The sequence below is a fragment of the Hemicordylus capensis genome, chromosome 5 (genome assembly GCF_027244095.1).
Source record: "Hemicordylus capensis ecotype Gifberg chromosome 5, rHemCap1.1.pri, whole genome shotgun sequence".
NCBI lineage: Eukaryota > Metazoa > Chordata > Lepidosauria > Squamata > Cordylidae > Hemicordylus > Hemicordylus capensis.
Window position 1 is genome coordinate 127107430 of NC_069661.1, and position 25560 is coordinate 127132989.

General features: G+C 44.6%; 1 protein-coding gene across 1 annotated transcript in view; it reads left to right on the forward strand.

The window, feature by feature from the left end:
- Window positions 1–25560, forward strand: part of CCND2 (cyclin D2) — a 67967-nt gene that overhangs the window by 18751 nt on the left and 23656 nt on the right. Inside the window, exon 4 of the mRNA XM_053252767.1 lies at window positions 15265–15413. Within this exon, the coding sequence (XP_053108742.1) occupies window positions 15265–15413 (149 nt within the window). The remainder of the gene's footprint in view (window positions 1–15264; window positions 15414–25560) is intronic.

The following is a 25560-nucleotide window of genomic DNA, read 5'->3' on the forward strand; positions in this document are numbered from 1 at the left end:
CCAAGTTCCAGCTGTGGGTCTTTTTAGTGCGGTATATAACAATATTAACAGCATATAGAACTGGATGGTATGGGAAACACCTTGAGGCTACAGTATTGCTGAAGCTAAACAGTGAACCTGGTCACTCGCTTAGAGGGGAGACCACAGGAGTCCTATCCTTTATACTATGCTGTATGTGTGTACAGATGTCTGTACACATGTACACGTGTTTAAATGACTTGTACATGCATTTACTTTAAAAGTGAACGCAAGTACAAGTCCCCTGAAATGTTTGAGGCACAGTTAGGAACTCTGCTACTGTATGTGCGTTGAACAGAACTGTACGTGGATTGTACATGCATTTAGAATAATGTGTGAATAGGAGTCGGGAGCCTCAGCAGCATATATACATAAATATGAAATTTGAGAGAGAGATGAGGACTGTGTTTATGATTGAACTGTTTGTAATGCCGAAGGCCCTTCCAAGTCTCGCCCACCCCTCCTAAATAGTTGCGTTGCAAACAGAAACTACTATTGAGGGAACTGCAAGCTGTGAGGAAAAGGTCCCCTTTTGTACAATTGGGGTTGATTTGATTTAAATCACTGCACAGAAGGACTCAATTTTAATGATTTTAAATTACCAGCCAGGAAGATTCTATTTAATCGTCATTTTCTATAAAAGTGTGTTCTTGTTGTCTAATATAACCCTAATACGTATTTAGAGAAAGATGTAGGTTTCATTTTTATAAGGTAGGTGCACACGATAATAGGCACACACTTCTCATACTGCTGTTTCATTCAGCAGCCAGGCCGTGCATTTTTTGTTGCACTCTTTGCATTTTGTATGCATGTTTTTCTTACCCACAGGAACTTCAATCCCAAATGGGGTCTCTCTTATAGCCTGCTGCCATGATAAGTGTTTCCTTTCTACAGTGGAGGATACACTCGGAAAATGTTTCCTAAGGGCTGCATGAATATGTTCTGTTCACTTTTGGTTTCACTTTCTATTCCCCTCCACTCCGAGTCCCATGCATTTATATCCATCCTCCTCCTCCTTGCTCAGATCTGTTGCATCCCCCCAATCCTCTTCATTGACCTTCTGTGTCTTTGTACTAGGGCGGGGAGCAGGGGCGTGTGTGTTTGTGTGTGTGTTTGTGTGTGTTGCATGTACACCACCTGTAGAATATGACTGATCAGGTCTTTTATCTTTCATCCCCATATACTGCTGTTAACATTTTTATGAATATTAATCATAATTATATTCTGTGGTGATAACTGATTTAAATCCTTTAAAAACAAATAATAGATTTTTATCAACCCTGTGTAGAATTGTGTAGATTTTATTATTATTTATTATTATTTTTATATCCCTCTCTTCCTCCAAGGAGCCCAGAGCGGTGTACTAAATACTTGAGTTTCTCTTTCACAACAACCCTGTGAAGTAGGCTAGGCTGAGAGAGAAGTGACTGGCCCAGAGTCACCCAGCTAGTATCATGGCTGACTGGGGATTTGAACTCGGGTCTCCCTGGTCCTAGTCCAGCACTCTAACCACTACACCACGCTGGCTCACTTTAGTGGCCCATTGGTTTGCTTTACTTATCGTGCAAATATTTCAATACGGCAGTCATGTAAAAATGATTTTGTTTTTGCATTTAAATCTTGCCATATACATGTGAACGCATACGATGTCATTTCTATTAAATATCATGCAGTATGGAATCTCAGGAACCTGAGAAATTGCTGATTCTGATCATGTGGTACCAACTCGGATTTGTTGTCAACATACATATCTCTGTTGCTGGAGAATGCAGACTGATTTCCATCTTTTGAAGAATTGTTTAATATCCATATTGCAAATCAGATTCACCCTGCAAAACCTTAAAAACAGCTGAACATCTGACTTCAGGTACTCCGGGATAGCGTTTTATTTAGGGATGTGCACAAACCACTGCTGGAGCACATTTTGGGAGCGGGGCCTGGGAGAGCTTTAAGAAAGAGAATAAGTCCTTATCTGCTCACTGCCACCACATGCAGCCTCCTGCTGAGACGGCACTTGTCCCAAGTACCCCTGCATTACATCAGCATGCCCATGGCATCTGCACATGTGCAGGCACTATTTGCATGGCCATCAACACCAGCAGCGGACGCCATGTGCATGCTTATGCCATGCAGGGGTACTTGGGACAAGCGCCGCCTCAGCAGGAAGCGGCATGTGATGGCAGAGAGCAGGTAAGGACTTGTTCTCCTCCTCCTTAAAGCTCCCGGGCCCCGCTCCCAAAATGTGCTCCAGCCGCAGCTTGTGCACATCCCTAATCTTATTGATATTCATTTTGGCTGGCGTACTGAATATGCAAATAGGCATTTCTGCTGTGGTTCAGGCACAGCTCTTGTTAATGGGTAGTTCCTCGGTAAAGGAGCTGTGCAAATTTATTTACCAGTCTTTCCTGCAGAAACATCATCTCAGCTGTTTCCTTATCTGCAATGATTCTGCTGTCAATAATACAAGACAGACATTGATCTTTTACTGAGAATGGATTTTCACACTCTCTGAAGCTATTCCTCAATGTATGTGTTTTTGTCTGCCTTAAGTTGGAATGGCGTGCATTGTTTATGATGAGTAAGTGAATCTTTCTCTTCATTTTGACATCACCATCAAGCAACTTAGTTACATAGGTGAACATAGGAAGCTGCCATATACTGAGTCAGACCACTGGTCTATCTAGCTCAGTATTGTCTACACAGACTGGCAGCAGCTTCTCCAAGGTTGCAGGCAGGAATCTCTCTAAGCCCTATCTTGGGATCGTACTGTATGCTTTGGTAGTTTGTTGGTTCAATAAAAAAAATCTTGTCCTATAAAATAAATAAATAAATAAATAAATCTTGTCCTATCTTGGGAGAAGCCGGGGAGGGAACTTAGAACCTAGATGCTCTTCCCAGAGCGGCTCCATCCCCTGAGGGGAATATCTTACAGTTCTCACACTTCTAGTCTCCCTTTCATATGCAACCAGGGCAGAACCTGCTTAGCTAAGGGGACAAGTCATGCTTGCTACCACAAGACCAGCTCTCCTCTCCCTCTGGAGTCTGGACCACCAGCCATTTGGTACCTCAGCGTTGAGAGATTTTTCTGTTGACCCCACTTCTCCACCATTACCTTCGACACTGGCATTATTTTCTTCATGTGTTTGGCCTAAATTTCTTGCCGAGAAGTGACAGTTTGTTGATGAACAACAAATTAACTAGCACTGAATACACAATGTATATCTAGTAATTTAGTCTCTCTTTTCTCCAGGTCCTGTAGATGAACTGGTAATCAGCATGCTTGATGATAGTGAAGGGGGCAGGGCAGTGGTGTTGGGGGAACCATGGGATCATCTCTTTCCAACTGTCATGATAGAAAGAGTACATACCTTCTCTGAGTAAATGGATGAAAAACAGCAAGATAACCCTTGAGGTTCAGTAAGGGCATCAAGCACTAGAACATGATCCTGTCCTTTTGGATCATGTGAAACACCATATCTAAAACTCAGTTGCCTCACTGTCATCTTTAAATGCTTAATACAAAACTTGTAAAGTGCTGTAGCAGTTGTTTGGTATGGTCTTCTTGCCTTGGTGGCATTTATTGTGTTGAGATGAGCATCAGCACGATCAGTATCCCAGTTTTTGCAGTGCAGTCTTTGAAACGGCTTCCTTTCATCCACTTATGACCACTTTTCACAAGATTGCTCCTGTGAAAAGCACCAAATTTTGTTAGGAATCCAATACTGTGATACAAGCCAATCTCAATTCTGTCAATTTTTGCCCAGGCATGCAGTGTTATGTTTTTTTTAATGATATCTACTGGATGCTTTATCATACTACTGAAGATGCTACAGAAAGCATAGACTCCTGTCCATGAAATGAAACTTCCGATGGCCTATATAACTTTGAGTGTAAATGAATCAGAGGAATGTTTTTTTCTTCCTACTCTTCTTTCTCTGGGTTTTAGCATTGTTACCATTGAGCACTCTGGTAAAGTAGATTTGGATTTTAGGAATGCTTATCTGACTACAGCAAACACAGTGGAAAACGCAGGTAAAACTTTGTTGGTCGATTCTGCTGAATATCAGAAAATCTAAACTCTGGAAATACAGGCAGTGGTTGTTGGACTATGGATTTGCTACTGCTGTGGAAGATACCACTGGATGTGCTACTGCTTGTGTTGCAGTTGTATCCTACAACTGCCAGGAATCCTCTAACCTTGCTGGGCAATTTGTTTTCATATCAAACTGAAGATGTTCACATTAGCTCAAAGAAGATTATTTACAACATGGGTGTTCATGAACTTGTCGGGCCATGTTCTGTAATATCTTCTCCAGCTTGTTTTTCTCATTTGTCCACCTGTTGAAAGTCTGAAGTCTGCTAGTAAAGAAGATCCACTGTTGACCTGGTGTGTGTGCCTGTTCTTCTCGTTGGCTCAAGACTTTTTAGCTACTTTCCTTAAGGAAAGTAAGCTTATGAGATCACCTGGCTCTGTGTTTGTGTGTGTGCCCCACACCCGCTCAACTTCACAATGCCCGATCAATAGGAACTAAATTTGCTGCAGCTGTAGGAACACACAGGGACCCCTCAGTGGTATAGTTTGTGATGAAGTGATGTCATCCAGCCTAGTTCAAAATGGTGGATGTGTGAACATTTGAGGCACAAGTGAGCTAACTTGTGGGCGTGGTAATTATAAACTGAGCCATTTTTTTTTTTGAAGGGTGGTATATAAATAAGATTATAGTGAAAGGAAAGTAGGCAGACTGGTTCTTACCAGAACAACTTGTTCTGTCTGCAAAAAATCAAGATGTAATATTAAGAGAACTGGTTGAGTAGTAATGCTATAATTTGTATGCAAGATCCATAAGGAATCATATTCGCAACAGCAAGCAATACTGAGTAGAAACATCCATTCTTAACTTGCCCATTAAAAGTGTTTGTATGCTCAGCCGCTTTTGTCTAATTATTTTTGCAGCTCTTCTCTGAGTTATATCATCTTCATCAAACTTGTCTTCAGGTGCATAGGGAGGGATGAGGTGCCCGTGTTCACATACAGGTGTCTTCCCCACTTGCGGCAGTGCTCCCATGCAGCATGATACGTCGAATAAATAAATAAATAAATAAAATTTATTTGTGCTCCCATGCAGCATGTATGCCCACTCACCCTCTGTCCATTCCACTTCCAACAGCGGGGTTCCCAGCTGGAAGGAGGGCGCACATGCACTCTCGATGGGTTGTGTGTGCGCCCTTCTTTCTTTGGCCAGTAGCTTGACCGTTGGAAGGAGGATGGGCAGAAGGCAAGTGGCCAGAGGAGGCAACTGGAACTATGCATCCCCGCTTGCCCAGCTCTGCACATCCTCCTTCCATCTGCTGGGCTCCCAGCCAATGGGAGGAGGGCATGCTCACAGCCCATTGGGAGGGCATGCGCACCCTTCTTCCATTGGTTGTGAGTCTTGCCATTGGAAGGAGGATGAGCAGAGTAGGGTAAGCAGCCGAAGAGGGCAGTGGCAGGTGGAGCCCTAGCCAGAGGAGCGGGGTAGCTCAGCGGCTTCTCCTGGAGGCTCGGCACGACAGGTTTTTGGAACCCATCTACCCTATCATAGCTCCGCCCCTGCTTGCCTCTCTACATTGTCACTGGAGATCAATAAGTATTATCTTCTGAAAGTTTTGCTGCCATCTCTGGAAATTGCGTGACCAAAGCTTTTCACACAGGCTGGAGGTATGTGCGTTCTGTGGATCTTTGTTGTTCAGCAGCAGTTGTATGTTGGTACATTTTACATTTGTACATCCGTTTGAAATACTGGATGCGTTTTATTTGTGTTTTTCATAGCTTTTGGCAAGTTAATGAGTTATTTAGAAGATGCCAGCCCTATTCAGACATTGTTGTACAAGTGTAGCGATGTTTGTACACTCATACATGTGTTTGTGTGAATGACTGTACCTGCATTAATTTTAAAAGGGGGCTAGGGTACAGCCCCCTCAAATGCGCAGTAAGATAGGAAGTGTACTGCTATACTTGTGTTCAATATGCATGTATAATTGTACCTGTGTGTAGATCTATAGTCACCTTAAGTGGTGCGGTGAGGAAATGCTTGACTAACAAGCAGAAGGTTGCTGGTTCGAATCCCCGCTGCTACTATACATAGGAACATAGGAAGCTGCCATATACTGAGTGAGACTATAGGCCCATCTCGCTCAGTATTGTCTACACAGACCAACAGCGGCTTCTCCAAGGTTTCAGACAGGAATCTCTCTCAGCCCTATTTTGGAGAAGCCAGAGAGGGAACTTGGAGCCTAGCGGCACCATCCTCTAAAAGAAATATCTTACAGCGCTCACACTTCTAGTCTCCCTTTGGTATGCAACCAGGGCAGATCCTGCTTAGCTTAAGGGGACAAGTCATGCTTGCTACCACAAGACCAGCTCTCTTCCCATGCACTATATCGGGCAGCTGTGATATAGGAAGATGCTGAAAGGCATCATCTCATACTGCTTGGGAGGAGGCAGTGGTAAACCCCTCCTGTATTCTACCAAAGAAATCCACAGGGCTCTGTAGGCACCAGGAGTTGAAATCGACTTGATGGCACACATTACCTTTACAGATCTATACCTGTATACACTGAACACTCATGAGTATTTGAACATAACATGAGAATAGGGCTTTTATCTCACTGAATAGCTGAACTTTGCCAGTCATTCTCACCAAGCCACTTGCCCTGGACTTTTTATGTGATATTTTGCTTACATGATACATAGCTTGAAAATAAGTTGGTCACTTTGTTGATCAGCTTCTCTATCTCCAAAAACTATGATGGTTTGCAAGGTGAAGCTGAAATTTATGGACAAAAGATGCTTCTGTTGTATTGTGTATGTATTTGGCCAACTCTTGACTGTCAAAGTCTGTTTAGATAACTTACTCTTTTAAGTACCTTTTCTGGCTCTTTTTACTTGTGAGTGATTAAGTGCCATCAAGTCGGTGTCGACTCTTAGTGACCACATAGATAGATTCTCTCCAGGATGATTCGTCTTCAGCTTGGCCTTTGAGGTCTCTCAGTGGTGCATTAATTGCTGTCGTAATCGAGTCCATCCACCTTGTTGCTGGTTGTCCTCTTCTTTCCTTTCCTTCAACTTTCCCCAGCATTATAGACTTCTCAACAGAGCTGGGTCTTCACATAATGTGTCCGAAGTATGATAGTTTGAGCCTGGTCATTTGTGTCTCGAGTGAAAATTCTGGATTGATTTATTCTGTGATCCATTGATTTGTTTTCCTGGCTGTCCATGGTATCCTCAAAAGTCTTCTCCAAAGTTCAAAAGCATCAGTGCATTTTCTATCTTGCTTCTTCAAGGTCCAGCTTTCACATCCCATAGAATGTCATGGAAAAAACCATTGTCTGAATGATTATAATCTTTGTAGGTGTAGTCACGTCATGGCATCTAAATATCCTTTTCCAGGCCTTCATTGCAACCCTACTAAGTGCTAGTCTTCAGCGTATTTCTTGACTGCTGGATCCTTTACTGTTGATGGTCGATCGTAAAAGGCAGAAACTATCCACCACTTCAATGTCTTCATTGTCAATTCTGAGGCTGGTTGCTGTACCCGTTGTCATTAGTTTAGTCTTCTTTACATTTAATTGTAGTCCCATTGTTTCACTGTGCTCCTTGACCTTGTACTGCAGTGCTAATTTTTGTGTCACTTGGCCCATTCTTAGGGTGAGGAGGAGTGTGTTCCATTCCACTGTGGCCTTTGAAGAAGTTCTGCAGATAAATGTCTGTGGCTAACATATCAATATTTTTGAATTCCCTGAGATGATTGGCCAAGGCCACATAGGTAGCACTGTGTGTTACTTCATTAGTGCTCTTTGCAGGACAGCACAAATCGCCATCATTTGGAGCCTGACAGGTGATGCACAATGATCAGTTAATAGGAGGCAGTTGTTCCTCACTGTTATTTCCCAAAGTCAATGGGAAACTGAATGTAAACATGATCCTGCAAAGCGAAATTTCTTATCACAACTTGCGGGGGGTGTGTATGTGTGTGTACACCATTACTCTACCTTTTTAATGCTTGACTACATCTATAAAGACTTGATCATCAGCTCTCCATGCTCATCCTTTCTCACTAGCTCCAGGGTTTGATTTCTAAAATAATACGTAGTGTCTGAAGCTACTCTAGTTGGAAGGCTTTCACCCTAGCCACACTTTTAATTATTGTGTCTCATATTTGGGGGCTAAGCTCCAGAATTCAGAACAGCTTCATCCCTGGTAAGCCAGGGTTGGTATTAAACCTCTGCTAGTTTCCCAAAACACCTTCCTTTCCAGAAGTTCTTTATGGATTAGTTGAAATATCCCTTTTTCACTCTACTAAACTTACTCAAACTCTGAACAGTCACACTAGCTGTGAATGCCATGCCATAAGGAAGGACCTTCATGAATGCATCTTACAGCACAGGACACTTGATTTGACTGCTGCACTTGCAGTTCCTCAAGCCCAACGGAAAGTTTTTGTGTGTTCGCATTTGTGCATGAAGCAAGGCAGTGGGCATACCTGAGGTGGAGGGCATGTGGATTGAGGTAGACTACGGGTGCTTGGGCAAAGTCGGTGTAGGATGCCCATTCATCTTCAAGGAGACCTGGAGAGGCACTTTGCAAACACAAGTCTTGAAATGTGAGTGGATGCTTGACACTTGGCCATTCCCCTCAGTAGAAGCAGCTGAACTGGATGCCTCATCTTAAATATAGAGTTTTCTTCTATTCAGGTAAATACAGCATTAATTTAAATTAGTATGTAAAACTCAGCCCTGCCCCATCCCCCCACCTCTGGCAATCCTTAGTGGTTGGTGAGAGCCAAGGTCACAGAAATGTTCTTCTGTGCTAGTCTTAAAGGCCCCTCAGGATCTAATCCTGATGGTCCTATGCTCCCTAAGCCCAGTGTCCCCAAGCCTCTTCCTTAAAACTCTGCCTCTTTCCCACTTTTATTCCCCTCAGTTTGATAGGAACATAGGAAGCTGCCATATACTGAGTCACACCATTGATCCATCTAGCTCAGTATTGTCAGACTGGCAGCAGCTTCTCCAAGGTTGTAGGCAGGAGTCTCTGTCAGCATTATCTTGGAGAAGCCAAGGAGGGAACTTGGAACCTAGATGCTCTTCCCAGAGCGGCTGCATCCCCTGAGGGGAATATCTTACAGTGCTCACACATCAAGTCTCCCATACATATGTAGCCATGGTGGACCCTGCTTAGCTAAGGGGACAAGACATGCTTGCTACCACAAGACCAGCTCTCCACCCTCTTGTACCTCACTCAGTTGCCTACTCTGTCATTTATACAGCAGTAGTTTTCTTCACTTGCCCTGTTTGGGGATTTTCTGTCCTTTAAGTTCTGAACTTCTGAGAAATCCTCCCAATGAGTTTTCCAGTCATTAGCTTTCCCAATACATAATCTTCTGTAGTACCTGTATGATGTTTTAATCCCAGACAAACTGATGACTTTCCATTCCCTCACAGAAGCTAGACTGTGAATGCTTTGTTGCCTAAGCAATTGGATTGCTTATCCCTGAAGCAGTTGGATTCATGAATGTTGTGTAAAACCATCCCAGCTCAACCAATCACGTTGGAGGCTCTGCCACCACTTCCAGTACAGTATAGAATAGATACTAAATGTGCTTAGCACCTTTTAGCTCTCTCTTCCCCACCCCATATCTTGAAAAAAATGGCTCACTATTTTGTTTTGGAAATTACTTTGGGAACAGAGTACTGTATAAATAAAATGATCACAGGAATACATGATTTTTCAATTTTTTATTTTTAAAAGGCTACCAAAAAATTGACACAGTTGTTTAAATGCTCTCTCAGCATTTCAGTTTGTAGGCTTTTCAGCTGGGAAATTCCTTTGCAGCCCAATTATATGCATATTTACTCAAAAGTAAGCCTAACCATGTTTGGGATTTGTTTCCATCTTACGGTTCATAACACATTTTAAGCCACACTCCTATGCAGCCTAAAATGGAAACTAATCCCACTAAACTCAGTAGGGCTTACTTTTGCGTAAACATGCGTATTTACACATTATGCTTTCATCTGACTTCAGTGGAAGCTGAAGCCAGCTGAAATGCAAATATCCTGGTTTAAGTGGTTTGGAGATGGTGGCCAGCAGTCATTTGCATAACATCCCCAGTATGAATCTGTATCTTTCCAGGAATGCCAAATATTTTGGTATACTCCTGAAAGCCTTCGTGCCTTTGCCCATTTTTCTGGCTTGAGCAAAACAGCTCGCCTTAGAACTTGAATAAAACCGATGTGGTGTGGCCCAGTGCGTGGAGGGAGGGTGAGGTGTAACTTGAAAATAACATTGTGCAGAAACCCGTGCTTTGAACTCCAGAGTGGAATGGACTCTGTGGGGGTTCAGTGCATCCATTTCTGAGGTGGTGCTTATGCTTTAGATTTTTTTTTTTTTTAACTTTGACAAACATTTCACATAGTTATGGCTTTTCTTGAATATGGTAATTTCAGCTTTTTCTTCCCCTGCTGCCTGCTCTTTTTCCATAGTCTCTTTCTCTTCAACCCTCTAGGTGGCCCAGTTGCATTGTGGCCCTCCATTCATTTGAATGAACTCTTTCCGTGCTAATAGGGTGCAGGGTGACGAAGAGAACCGTGCGCACAGAATTGTTGCACCGCCCCCTGCTCCTTTTGTGGGCATGCCAAGTTAAATTTATATCAGCAGGAAGGTCACTGCCACGGTTTTCAATGGCCTGAGATGAGGTGATGGCTCCAGACAATGGTGCCACACTCTCCGCTTGCCTCGCCAGTTGTGGTAGTTAATTGATATGCTAAAAATAGAAGGCAGTGATACAAATCGCTGCTTGTTGTACAACAAAAGCCAGGGCATGCGTAGCTTTAATAGCCGAGTTTATGAGGCTTGTTTATGGAGCGAGGTTAGCCGAGAGCTAGAGGCGATGGAAGGCTTTCTGGACGCTCTGCTTTAGCCACTCTGGGCCCCCGGCCATTCGCAAGCTGTCTCATTTGCATTATGAATGACATTAAAGGGAGCTAACAAGGTTATTGGGCATAGAAGGTTTCTCATGTGACCACACGTGGAAAGTAGACCTACAGCAATGCTCTTGGCAGGGGCACTGTAGCTCTTTATTTCCAGGTTCCATAGTAGGATCGTTTCTGGCCGAGTTATGTACTCCCAATGTAAAATAAACCCCTGGGATGGGGGTGGGGGGAGTGCTTTCAGATACACAGAAGGTTTGACGCAAACCCTTAAGTGGGAGGGGAATTTGGAGCCGAAGCTGGAATTCTACGAATTGCGGTTCAGTGATGCCTGACACACAGGGCAGTTTCAGGGCGATTTTGTCTGATGCTTGGAGACTCCTGCAATACTGATGGTTGGCACGGCAAATTAAAGGAGAGGAGGACATAATTCCATTCCTAAGTACAAGTTCTCCAAGGCCGGTGGTTGTTCTGCAGTCTGTGCTGCATCAGTTTTGAAATGTGGAATTTAAGTTGCGTAGGAAAGCTGGGGTTTGGGATGTACTAGTGCAGTGTGACAATCTTGTGGGTAGGTTTCCATGCGTTAAGAGTAGGTGATGTGGCACCTCCTGCATCCGTTCTTTGTGCTTGTATTGAAATGCTAGAATTTGTCTCAGCTGCAGAATATGTTATGGGTGGTTCTTCAACCCCAAGGTGCTGGTTTTTCATTTTCTAACAGCAAGTTTCTGGTCCCCAGGATTGTGGGAGAAAATCTAACATTTGAAAGAGATCAAAATACAGTAGTAGCCTTGGCGAAGCCTTTCGTGACATGGGACTCGGGCTTCCTTATTCTGTGTGTAACCTTTTGGGCAACCTGGAGACTGGTCATCAACTGTGAGGGGTCTCTCTCACTAAGAAGAGTTGTCACCCAGAAGACAAGGGAACGAAGATTGACTGGGTGACTTGCAGTGTTCCCTCTAAAAGGGATTCTCAGATGTTGCTGAGTACAATTCCCAGAATCCCCAGCTGAAATGGCTTTTGTTTGGGGATTATGGGAGTTGTGGTGAACAACATCTGGGGATCCCTGTTAGAGGGAACACTGCAAGTCACCCCAGTCAATCTTGTTTCCCAAGTCTTCTGGATGACAACTCTTCCAAGTGAGAGAGACCCCTCACAGTTGATGACCAGTCTTTGAGTTGCCTCAAGGTTACACATTGAAGAATAAGGATGCCCTAGTTCCTTAGTCTGTTGATTTAAGCAAAGGAGGATAGCAGTAGAATGGTACAGTTGGTTCCCTTTCCCAACCCCCAGTGTCCCAGAGCCTCCTCTGTTTCATGAAGTGAGCAGATGTAGCAATCCAGGTGGTAGCCCAGCAGCCTGGGTGCTCTTACCCTCCAAGTAGTAGGTCAGCCTCTCTGGAATGCTTGAGTGTGCAGGCCAGGGTTGCAGTTTTAAAATTGCTGCAGGTTTGGCATGTTTAGGTTGTTCCTCCATAGCAAAGAGGTAGCGCAGCTTGAGTTATCCTGTTCCTTTCATGAGGGAGTAATTTAGGCCTTTCTCAGGCATATCCCTCTCAGGGAAACTGAGCCACATCCTAAACCCAGTTTTGTAAAACAAAGACCACAGTGAAACCATTAAACAGCATAAACCACCTTCTCTTGTTCTTTTGCAGCCCCTTCTATTATACAAAACGGAGTTCTCATGAGGTTGGCTTATATTTATTTTATTGATTGATTTAAAATATTTATACCCCACCCCTCCAGTACACTACTGCTTGGGGCAGCTCACAAATGCATTATGCATTAAGAGTGGCCGCCTTCAGAAGTAACGTGGAATTGTGGGTCCAATGGCTCTCCCCCCGCTCTTCTGTCCATGTTTGGACATACTGGAGAGTGTCCTCTCTGCAGTCAGTAAGACTGCAGAGTGGCAGGGGAGCTGGCTGTGTGGGCTTCCTTCTTTCATGAAGGACAGCCCGCACAGCCAATAGCAGCTGGAGTGTTCGGACATAATGCTGGCACTGCTAAACTACAGGTACAGGGGGCAAAACCTAATGCAAACCAAAGGTATGATTCTCTGTTCAGGGAGGGAAACTGTGGGTCCATTTTTGGCTTAAACTGAGGTTGCGTGCATAACTGCATTATGCAGTTGGCAAATCCTGAGGTGAAGGGACCTCCGGGTTTGTGTTACATGCGAATGTGGCCCGTTTCTCCCTCTAGGTGGCTACAAGAGAAAGTATGCTAATCACACTGCTGCTTCCCTCAGACTTGCACACATCTTTTTAAAAGTATTCTAACTGCTGTTGAAATGGATGCCTGCCTTTAGTAACTCCAATAACAGCCTCTTTGTTTTTAAAAAGAAATTGAAAACATATTTTGTTCTGACTGTCCTTGTTTTGGTGGCCTTTTCAAACAATGTGTGTTTTGGTATAGTGTATTAAGTGCATTTTATTATTAGTTATTGTTGTAGATTTTGTTATTGTTACCTGCCTTGTGTTGCATTTCTAGGAAAGATGGGATAAAAGTGCTTTAAATAGATACAGTACTCATCCTGTCCACATATGTGAGATATGTGCTGCAGTCCTAAACACTCTGATGAGGCCATAAGACGCATTGATCCCAATGAGACTTGTTTCTGAATAAACATGTCTGGGATTGCATTGTAGGTGTTACAGATAGTTTTGAGTAAGACTGCGAATGCACAATTTGCTGTGCTCCCATTGTAAACAAATGCATGACAGTGATGATGATTTTTTGGAGGCATTTCTGGCTTTTGTTAGTGTTAATTTCACCTTTTCACTCCCTTGTAGGCTGACTAGGTATGCAACTGTAACAGCATTAGTAAGGCACTTCTTCACACCATTATTCTATTCTGACTTGGTGTGACTAACTGAAATCTTATGAGATGTGTTTATAAAAATGGAAGTTATGTCATGTCATCTTTTAATGGCAATTTAATTGGACCCATATAGTACAAATTCGCTGATTCTGCTGAAACCATCGTTTCATCTTTTTCAACTGCCAGTTTATCCTCCTCATGGCCTCAGTCCTTGCCCTTTCTCTTTGTCCTGTCCATCAACTAACTATTGAATAGCTACAGGTGACTGTTTTACCTCTAGGACTGTGATCGAGAAACTAGACAGAATTCCTGTAAAAGGAATTTCCTTTTAAAAGCCCAGCTCATTGATTGCAGTGGAGAGATATGCCACATCTCTGCCACTGTCAAGTGGTGATCAACAAGGAAGGCGATGGTAGACCCCTATTTCTATCCAGCATCTGCACAGATGCCGGACCTAGACGCCATTTCTATTCAACATCGCCCAGGTATGACTTGTCTTCTGTTGTGAGGTGGTTAACTGTTTGCAGTGCACACCTGAACCTGAAATATGGCAAAATACTTCTTAAGCACTTGACAGGATGAAACAGAGGCCGGCTACAGATTTCTGTTTTTCCACGTATCTGTTGTCAGTACATAGTAAAACATTCCACTTGCGCTCCTTGCCTGGTTGATACAACCATTCCAAGCTACTAGAGAGCGAGAACTCAAACAACCAGCTTATCAAGTGAATATCAGCCCTCTGTAGCAAAGTATCACTTAGATATGGGCTGTCTCCAACTGTCAGCCATTTTTGTTGTCTGCACAGAACTTACTATCTTTTTGTACAATATGTTGAATAGTAGCAACAGGTCAGTCCTGTTCAGACATTGTGTTGTATGAGTGTACAGACATTTGTGTAAATGACTGTACCAGCGTTTTAAAGAAATGAACCTGAACGCGGACCCTTTCAAATGCATGGTACAGATAGGAAGTGTACTGCTGTACCTGTGCTCAAACGAATGTGTGAATAACTCTACCTGTGTACAATGAGTATTGTGTAGAGTTATGAATAGGGTTGTGGTACTAACTTGTTTTGGGCCTCACAAGCAAGGAAACCGTGCAGCAGGATATAGCCTGCTTTTTCTCCATTCTTGTCTGTGGGCAGATATTTACCAAAGTGATATCTTATCATGGTTTACCAATTTTCTGAGCTCATACAGATGGTCGAAGTATCCTAAGGAATCTTGGCTATCTATATCTTCTTGCCAAAGAGCAAGAAATTTTTTGCTGTACATCAGGTGAGAGATGTCATAAAATTGCCATCTGTACCCACTATGTATTTGCCCTCTACGAAGCATGAAATATCTCTTTGCCTAATTTTTCTTGAAGAGTTCAGCCAGGCCAGAGAGCTCACTTTGCTTCCTAGCTAGCCATTGCTTTCTTTCTTTTTAAAAATTGAAATAATTCCGAAATCTCTCTTTACAGATTTTAACTTTGCCATGTATCCGCCATCAATGATAGCAACAGGGAGTGTGGGAGCAGCTATCTGTGGCCTTCAGTTTGACGAGGGAGAAAGTCCTCTCTCTGGTGACATCCTAACAGAACTCCTGGCCAAGATCACAAACACAGATGTGGTGAGTGTCTCCAGAAACCTGGACTTTTTTTTTTTTTTTTTTTTAAGGAAGCAATTTCAGTATGATAGACGTGGTCGGTGATAATGATTGGAACCAAAATGCACTCAAATTAAAATACAGCTGTGAAACACCATATACTCAGGAGTCATAAAGTGGCCACTCCTCCTACAAAGAGGTGAAATCTAGCTGTGGGAAATGGGATGCCATTGCAAGGAGAAGGGATCAAACTCCCTTCCCTTGATTGTTGCCTACTCCCCAACACTCCTTTGAAATGTGTTCATTTGTGCATTCAGCTGAGTTGCACATGTAGCATGGCATGTGGAGAGAAATGTTTTATCCCTTTCCATTGTGATCAACCCTATCCCCTACAGTGAGGACCCTTAAGTCAAGAAACATGTTCTGTGAATAGTGGGTGAGGGCATGGAGAGAGAGAGAGAGAGAGAGAGAGAGATATTTTTCACACACTTAGATGCTTGACGCCCCCGTCCCTAAACCTGAGATGCAAAGACCTGTATGGGTGATTCCCCCACCCCGAAATGCAAAATCCAAGAATTTGGGCAAGCAGTGAGGGACCCTCTTATGATATATTTTCTGTTTCAGAATGAGGAGTAAAATAAGCCCTCTTTGGTTGTACCCCTTCATGTATTCACTTAATATGTGGAGAGAGAAGCAGGAGTGTACCTGTTGGCCATGCCATTTAGCCCAATGCTTGAAAAGGTCATCAGCTCATGTGCACATGTAAGGGCTTTCACGTGTTGAGGAATTCCAATCACACAGGGTTCCTGATTGAAGTCCCTGTTCACATTGTGGGATACGTGCATAGAAGCCCCTATACAAATGCAACTGGATATGCAGAGGTTGGGGGCATGGCCTGTAAGTGCAGTGACACTGTAGGGCATGGCGCAGGTTCTTCTTGTCTGTTTTCTGCCTACCTCAGGTGGTGCAAGAGGACACAAATGGTAGGAGACCTAGACTAGTCAGAGAGCTGTCCAACAGGGAAAGATCAGGGATTTAGCCAGAAGTCTTGAACCAGCAGGAGCAGGGCTGCAAGGCTAGGTTAGGGAGGTATGTAACCCTGTGGATTCTCCTGAATCTGTTAGCAGCATTTGATATCGTTGAGTATGGTATTTTTCTGGGCTATCTAACAGGAACAAGATGGGCAGGTACAGTGGCCATCAGTGGCTCTAATTCAGTGTTCTTCGCTACAAGGCCAAGAAACCTGTGGCTGCTCCCATCAGCCCTTAAGTGTGGCTCTCTAGCTAATTGTTTGTTAGGCCTGTGTACAGCTTCAGCTGAAGCGGAGTACTCAGCCCAGCCTCGCTGGTACCTCATGAAAGCACCTGTTCCCACCATGCAGTGCTGCTCTTTGCCTAGTGCCAGTGGGACTGCCTTAAGAGAAGCGGAGCCCTCTCAGAAGGCACACATGGAACACTGGGGAGTATAGTCCTTCCCAGCAACAGCTAGGAAGGAGTAATGCCGGGGACTGTACTTACCAGCACTCCATGTTTGCCTTGCCAGACATTGCTGGGCTCAGCAGAGCTCAGTTTCTCTTAAAGCGCACATGCACATACTCACTCACTCACTCTGTGTGGAAGTCAGTGCCAGGGGAAACACCTCTTTCATTGAGGGTGGGGGTTTTTTGGACAAAGAGGACCCCACACTGCTGTAGTTCTTCCTAGATGATGGTCCTGAAGGTAACATTGGATGACTATTGCTTTGGCCCTTGTGGGGGTCCACAATATTCCATCTTGTCTCCGATGTCTGCTGCAGGGTGAGGTGATCCAGAGATCTGGTATGCTGATGACACCCAGTTTTCTCTCTCATTTTCATATGGCACTAGGGAGACTGTGGAAGTCCTGAACTTGTATCTGAGGGCAGTGTTGGATTGGATGAGAGTGAACAAAATGTAGTATAACCTAGATAAGACACACATGCTCTTGGTTGGAGGGTCAGATGCTGATTCTGACCCTCTTATGGTCCTAGATGTTCTGGAACCTGGATATCCCAAGGACCATCTCCACCCTTATGTACCTATCTGGCTCACCCGGACCCCAGTGGTGGCCCGGCTTGCCTCTCCTCCTCCCACTGCCACCTCTAGTCCTTTCGGACAGCTCCCTCTCTCTTGCCCCTCCTGTTACTGCATGCGCTCTCGCTCTCTCTCTCTCTCCCCCTCCCTCTCATTCTTGCCCTGCAGCCACCAAGCTAACTCTTGCTCCCTTCCTCCTATTATGGCACATGCTCTTTCTCTCTCCCACTGCCACGGTTGCTGCCTCGCCCACCACAGTCATGTGTGCGCTCTCTCTTGCTCTGCTCCTGCCCTGTCACTGCCACCACTGAACTCTCACACATTCTCTCTCTCCCTATCCATCTCCCCCCTCCCCTTCTCGTTTCAGCGTGTGTGCAGTCTGTCTTGCCCTCCCTCTGCTGTGGCAGCAGCCACTATGTTCGCTCGCTCTCTCATTCCCCCTCCCTGCTTGGAATGAAGTCTTTCAGAGGCTGTGGCCCCCACTTTAAAAACAGTGAAGAGTATTGACTTAGAGCAACACCAAAGGTCCTTCTCTGTACCTCCGACCAACCTACATATGGCAGATGGGTACACGCAAGGGCCTTTTTAGCAGAGGTGCCACAGTTGTGGAATGTCCTCCTGAGAGAGACCCATCTGGCCCCTTCAGCCGCACTGCAAATACATTAGGGATGAGCACGAACCTGTTTGGAGGCCCTCTTGCAGCCCTCCGAACAGGTTTGAAAGGCCAGAGGTCCGGCTGGTTCGAAGGCGGGGGGGGGATACCTTTTAAGGGTGAGGGAGGATGCTCTTACTCCTCCCGCTGCGTTTCCCCTGCCGGGGCTGCAGTTTAAAAGAGTCTGGCGGGTCAGCAGCATACCTCTCTGCTGCCCCATTTCCTCATCCAACCGGAAGTATCCGGTGCTCATGCGCACATTGTGCATGCGCGCTAGGTACTTCCAGTTAGGGGTGTGCACGGAACCGCCACACTGCGGTCCAGCACTGGGGCGGGGGGTCGCTTTAAGAGTGGTGGGAGGGTTTACTTACCCCTCCCGCCACTTTCTGCCGTGGCACCGTAATTAGTAGAGTAATTGGGGCGGCAGGATACCTCCCTGCAACCCCTTCCCCGCAGCGGCTCTGCAAAGCTCCCAGTAATGCGTTGTGCGCGCGCTTCACGTCACTGACGTGCGCGTGCACAAAGCATTACTGGGAGCTTTGCAAAGCCACTGCGGGGAAGGGGTGGCAGGGAGGTATCCTGCTGCCCCAATTACTCTACTAATTACGGCACCACGGCGGAAAGCGGCGGGAGGGGTAAGTAAACCCTCCCGCCGCTCTTAAAGCGACCCCCCAATCCGGACTGGTCCGGGCCCATCCCTACTTCCAGTCACTTCCGGTCCGAGGCAACGGGGCGGCAGGGAGTATGCTACTGCCCTGCCGGACCTTTTTAAACTGTAGTGCTGGTGGGGGAAATGTGGGGTAAGGGCACCCTCCCCCACTCTTAAAGGTTTGTTAGCCATCTTGGGATCTTTTTAAAACAGAGAGGCAGGATATAAATATTTTTGTTAATGAATAAAATGAATTTTCAGAACTTTTTCTATTAAACTGAGTCCCTTGTATATGTGCATGAGCCCCACATTTAAATATAGATGATAAAACTTTTGCTTACTCTGAACTTGGTAGGCTTTGTGTTCATTTTTTTCTTCTTCCTATTAACAGAATCAACGGGTACCTTTTTAGAAACATCAGTTTGCAGCTCCATTTAACCCTGGGTATATTTGTAACTGTTATAATATAATAAAGGCAACTATACTCTGAAATTTCATAAAACCCAGTTTACCGAAACATATTAGAACCAGGATTTTGATCAGTGGGACTAAGTTAAGGGCACATGTATTTTTAAGCTATTTTAACTCTTGTATTACTATAAATAGGGCCTGGAAAAGAAAATCTTAAAGATGGCCTTTCCTCTAACAATGAGTGATAGCTTTCATGTATCTTCTACCTATTCAATATTTGAAAAATACAGATGTTGAATTTTGGTAATATGTAAATTTAACTGGCTGACATACTGCTCAACTTTGTACTCAACTTGTAACATTGTTTTTGCACAGTTGTGCAAGAATTGCTCAGCTGGAGTTGTGCAGCGATACAGCCATTGAAAATAATGGCCATATCATTGCACATTTTTGCAATTTGACAAATTGTGCTTGTGCACATGCAGCTTTGTAAGATTAACATAGTTGTGTGGTATGTTAGCCACTGTAATCAGTTAAAAGGTAGGTGATTAATCATCTAAATATTTGTTAGTCGCTTTACAGCCCTAGTTAGAACTTTATTCAAGTTTCAAATGCATCGCAGAAAAGCTTGTGGATGCTTTTTAGGTGAACAGCAAGATGTCCTGTATTTTAAAAATGGTACAAATAACCTACTCCATAGGTCTCTTGTGGTGGCTTCTGTTACCATTCTGTAATGTACCAACTTCTGAAAGCCCATTGACTGGTTTAGCTGCACCTAATGCTGTGGCACGGTTGAAGCTAAGCCGGTGTGGAGCTGGTCAGTGCCTGGATGGGAAACCAGTGAGCACCCCAAGATGAGAGAATCACCCCATATTTTCCTAGAAAGAACAAGATATACATAAATAATTTTATATTTTATTCCAAACTCTCTCACACGCGCCCTTCTTTAGATCAGTTATTCCCAAACTGTGTGTTGGGGGCTCTGACAATTTAATGTTAGTCTTTTTAAGTCCAAAGTACCACAGACAGATGAAGCTCTCTACTCTACTTAGCTCTGTGTTGTTTGTTTTTATCCTGCTTTTCTACATACAAATATATATGCAACTATTTAGAACCTAATAATAATTATATAACAATAATTGTCAAAGGACACACCATAATTGTGGTGCCATCACCAGGAAACCTCTGTCCCTGGTTCCCAGCAACCATAGATAAAAAACAGAAAGTGGGGCCTTCAAAGCTGATCCTAAGACTGGGGCCGGTTCATAAAGGCAAAGGTGATCCCTAAGATCACCTATTGGCCGCGGTGGCGCAGCGGGGAAGCGACTCGCCTAGAGTGCAAGAAGCTGACGGTTTGAATCCCCGTGGGTGTCGCTACCGCGATCATGCCTCGTAAAATATAACTTTAGTCTGTCGGTTGGTTGTTACACTGGGTTATGGGTCCTGCCACCTGCGTAGCCTTGGGCAAGTTGCACAGTCTTAAATGGCCCTCCATGGCAGGACCACCATTTGGGGCTGAGGAGCAAGCTTGAGGTGAGAAGGTGAGTAGGGCCCATGACCCAGGGAAAGAACCGACCTTATATTTAAGAGAGCTAGCATGGTGTAGTGGTTAGAGTGCTGGACTAGGACCGGGGAGACCCAAGTTCAAATCCCCATTCAGCCATGAAACTAGCTGGGTGACCCTGGGCCAGTCACTTCTCTCTCAGCCTAACCTACTTCACAGGGTTGTTGTGAAAGAGAAACTCAGGTATGTAGTATACCACTTTGGGCTCCTTGGAGGAAGAGCGGGATATAAATGTAAAAAATTATTAATAAAAAATAAATAAAAGATACCTTAGTCTCAAGCCATTAAGGACTTTAAAGTTATTACTAGCACTTTTAATTGAGACTGGGAACGAATAAGTATAACCATTGTAATCAGTACAGGATTGTCATGATGCCTTACTTGATCATCTCCACTTGCACTCTGATGCACAGTTTCAGCAGAACTACCTGCACTTCACCTTTACCTGCTCTTAAGAGGAGGCTGTGTGTTTCGTCTCTGCACAAGTTACTGCTCCAAGTTAGCCTCTTTCCGGTCAGGGTGCATGTCCAAAACCATGATTCTCAGAGACCTACAGGTGTTGGGCAGGCAGGCAGATTGTGACTTTTATAAGCTCCGAAACTAAATTGAGTTCGGAGTGCCTCCAGTTTTAATACCTGGGGGGCAGGGGGGAGGTGTGCCTCAGCTAAGAGGTCAGGGACAACACTGATCCAATTTATAGGCCCAAGGTGGGTCCTAACATTTGTGAGCTGGAGAGGTTAACTTACCTTGCCATTTCACACACACACACACCCCACCAAGGTGGCTCAGTTCCCTATTTCCCTCATTCCTTTTGCTTAATGTGCGTAGGTAATTTGTTTCAGCTCTGTCTCTCCCTTTCAAATAGCCCAGAAATTGCAGACCCAATGTCTAGCCAAGATTGTGGCTTGGAGAGAGAGGTAGCTGACTGAATCTTAATCTGGATGCCCAGATATGATGCCAGTGGAATGACGGAATAAACATTTGAAGGCAGGCATAGAGGTAATATCTGCTCCCTTGAGATGGGCTGAGCTCTCCTGGTTTGCCAGGCATCCTACAGAATCACACTCTGCTCCTGGATTTCCATAGGTAGGAGGGAGGTTTCTGTAAAATCCTTAAGTTTCTCAGGCAAAAATGAAAGCATTTTCCCATTTCCCCCCCAAAAAGCATATGAACGTTTTTCTTCCAGAATCCTATGTATTCTATGTATTCTACCCTGAGCTCCTAGAAGGTAGGGCCGGACACACACACTATGTAACCATTAGGTAAGCTGTCCACTTGCATTATCCTGCCAAGCAGTGAAGAGAGTAAAATGAAAAAGTGCAGAAATTTGGGCAAAATGATTTCGCTTCCAAAAGCGATTGTTTATTCAGACCCCTTCTAATCCTGTCTGGGCAAAGAAGGAGGGGAGGAGTCCGTATTTTAGTTGTAAAGCACATGTTTTGCATGCACGAGGTCCCAGGTTCATTTCCCAGCCTCTCCACTTAAAAGATCTCTGGGAGCTAGGAGAGACCTCAGGCCTGAGATCCTGGAGAGGTGTTGTTGCCAGTTGAAGCAGACTGTACAGCTCTAGAGGGACGAATGTTCTGACTTGATTTCATGCCGTACGGTAATACTGTGGCCTCTCAAACACTCTTGAGACTTTGCACAATGCCAAATACAGCAACCCACCTGCAAAACAGCAATGCTTCCCTTTCCCACAGAAGAAATGGCATTCATATTTTCATCTAACCAAATGCTTATAGTCACCGTTTGCTGAACAATTTGGCTAATGGGGCGTTTGTTTCTAGCCCTAGAGGGACAAGACTGATTTTTCACTTCAAGGCTAGCCTGGTCTGTGTCCTACAGCTGTAAAGTTGTAAACCACCCAGAGATGGAAGTTTGGGGTGGCCTACAAATTTGATTCATTGATTAATTTAAAGTGGTAGCATGTCTTAAGAGGGTTGCACTCTTAGAAGGAGGTGTGCATGGACCATTGCCCAGGACCCAATAGCCTAGGATAAACCGGCAGGCAGTTCCGATTGCAGGTGTTTGTGTTGCTTGGCACTGGAGGCCTGCTGCCCAGGAGGAGTGTGCCGCCTTCATCTTCTGGGGTGCTTTGGCTGACACAGAAGGTAGTCTTGTGAGGTTTAGGAGGAGGCCAGGATGAGGTACTTTCCTCTGTGCAATGCTCTTTATACTTGGTTCAGTGGAGCAAAGCCAGCTGGACTCCAATATAGATGGTAACGTGGGTTGCCACATAGATGCTACACATATGGACTATGCAGTGTACAAAATCCCTCCTGATGAATTCATTCCCCAGCATCACTTTGGAGACCAGGACCAGGTTAGATGCTGTTAAATCCTCCATGCTGGGCACAGTAGTGTAGGGGAAGTAAAATCTGAGCCAGGGTGACCACACTAATAGCTGTCACTTTTCTATCAAGATTCTTGCAAGCAGGGGGTGGGGGATCCATTTATTCTTACCCAACGTGATTATGCACCTTGCTGCTGCAAAGTGATAGCTTTTGGTGTGGTTACTCTGGAGTCAAACACATAGATAGCATCATCATATTTTGGCAAAGAGGCATCTTTTAACGTGGTGATTCTCTTTATTTAGCAGGAGGAGAGTAACTGGCCCTATCCACCCCCAGCACAGTACCCCCAGTAACTGTTGCTGGTGTCTGTCTTATGTTTCTTTTTAGATTGTGAGCCCTTTGGGGACAGGGATCCATCTTATTTATTTATTATTTCTCTGTGTAGACTGCCCTGAGCCATTTTTGGAAGGGCGGTATAGAAATCGAATGAATGAATGAATAAATAAATAAATAAATAAATAAATTTAGCGCTAGAAGGGGCCTTAGGGGTCTTCGGAGGCCCCCGTTACCACTGCTAACTGAGCAAAGAGGCACCTTTTAAAAAGTGTCCATTTTCTTTATTGAGCAGGGGGATCCACCCCCCAGCGCATCATCCCTCCAGTGGCTGTTGCTGGTGTCTATCATGTTTCTTTAAGATTGTGAGCCCTTTGGGAACAGGGAGCCATCTTCTATCTATTTAATTCTCTAAGGCGTACCCGTGGCCAATCCCCTGCGTGGCAGCCCTTGTGAGAGTTGATGAGCAGCTGCCACATCGCCACAGGCACGCTGCCGCTCACTGGGGGCAGCAAGGGAAAGCGCTTGCTGGGCCAGCCAGGGAGGGAAAGCACCAGCCAGGCCTGCGGGTGGGGAAGAAAAGTGTCCGGCGCCGGCCAGGCCAGTGAGTGGGGAGGGAAGGGAAAGCAAACTGGGAGGGGGAGAACGGACTGGGGCTGAAGGGGGAGAGGAGAGACAAGGAGGACTAGGGGCGCAAATGCTCTGCAGCAGGTCAGCTAGTTTTATTTGTTTGTTTGTTTTTCTATGTAAACCACTCTAGGAACTTCTTTTTTTCAAAAAAGTATATACATACTTCTATATGTATATAAATATTACAGAGGTCTATAAAGATTCTTCCGTATATTCTTGCCATTTCAACCCATTGGCTCTAGTCCAGCCCTCAGGACTAGAGGTCTTCTCCTCCTCGTCCTCCTATATGACAGCCCCCCTTCAGGCATTTGAAGATAGCTATTATATTCCCCCCCACTCCAACTTAGTTTTCTGTTCTCCGGGCTAAACATACCCACTGCTTAGCCTACGATGAACACTTCCTTCCATTGCGCCTCCTAAGACTTGATTTCCAGACCCCCTCACCATCTTTGTGAACGCCCTCCTCTGAATCCATTCCAGTTTACTGATATCCTTCTTCAAATACGGTGCCCAGAACTGGACACCGTATGCCAAGTGAGGTCTGACCAGCACAGAATCGAGTGGAACCATTCCTTCTCATGATCTGGACACTATGCCTCTGTTAATGCAGCCTCAGATTGCCTTTGCTTTTTTAGCAGCTGCATCACATTGCTGGCTCGTATTCAACCCATCCACTAAGGCACCCAGGTTCATTTGGCATGTACTGCTGTGAGGCCAGGTCTCCCCCGTCCTGTACTTGTGCATTTGTGTTTTCTTATCCAAATGCAGGATTTCACCTTTGGTTCTGTTAAACTTTGTTTTGTTGGCTTTGGCCCAATACTTGAGTCTGTCCAAATCAGATTGAATCTTGATTCTGTCTTTTAAGGCAGGGATCCTCAACGTTGGGCCCCCAGATGTTCTTGGACTTCAACTCCCATAATCCCCAGCCAAAGGCCACTGGGCCTGGGGATTATGGGAGTTGGTCCAAGAACATCTGGGGGCCCAACGTTGAGGATCCCTGTTCTAAAGTGTTTGCTATCTCCCCCCACCCCACCTGCTCCAGATTTGCAATCTGCAAATTTGATAAGCATCCCCTCTACCCTCTTCTCCAAGTCATTTGTGAAAATGTTGAACAGCAGAGGGCCCCAGACAGAACCCTGTGGAATTCTACTCAGTACTTGCATTTACCCTGTTTATGGAATAGCCTCCCCAGTAAGGTTTGCCTGGTTTCATCACTTTGTTCTTTTAGATGCCAGGTAAAGACTTTTTTGTTCGCTCAGACCTTTTACTTTTTAAAAAATTTGTTCTGATTAAAAACATTTTAAAAATGTTTTTAAAATTGTTCTGTATTTTGTATTTTCTCTCCCCCTCTTTTTGTGTGTGTCTGTCATGATTTAATGTGTTGTGTGTTTTTATCTCATGTTTTAATGTTTTGTAAGCCACCCAGAGAACAATTTGTTATGGGGTGACTAACAAAGTAAGTGTGTTAGTGTTAGTACTACTTCTTCCGTGATGTCACAGCCACAGAGATGCTCAGCATGGAGGACTTTACAGCATCTGAACTGGGCCTCAGTAAACATGTTGACAGAGGACTGTATGAAATCTTTTA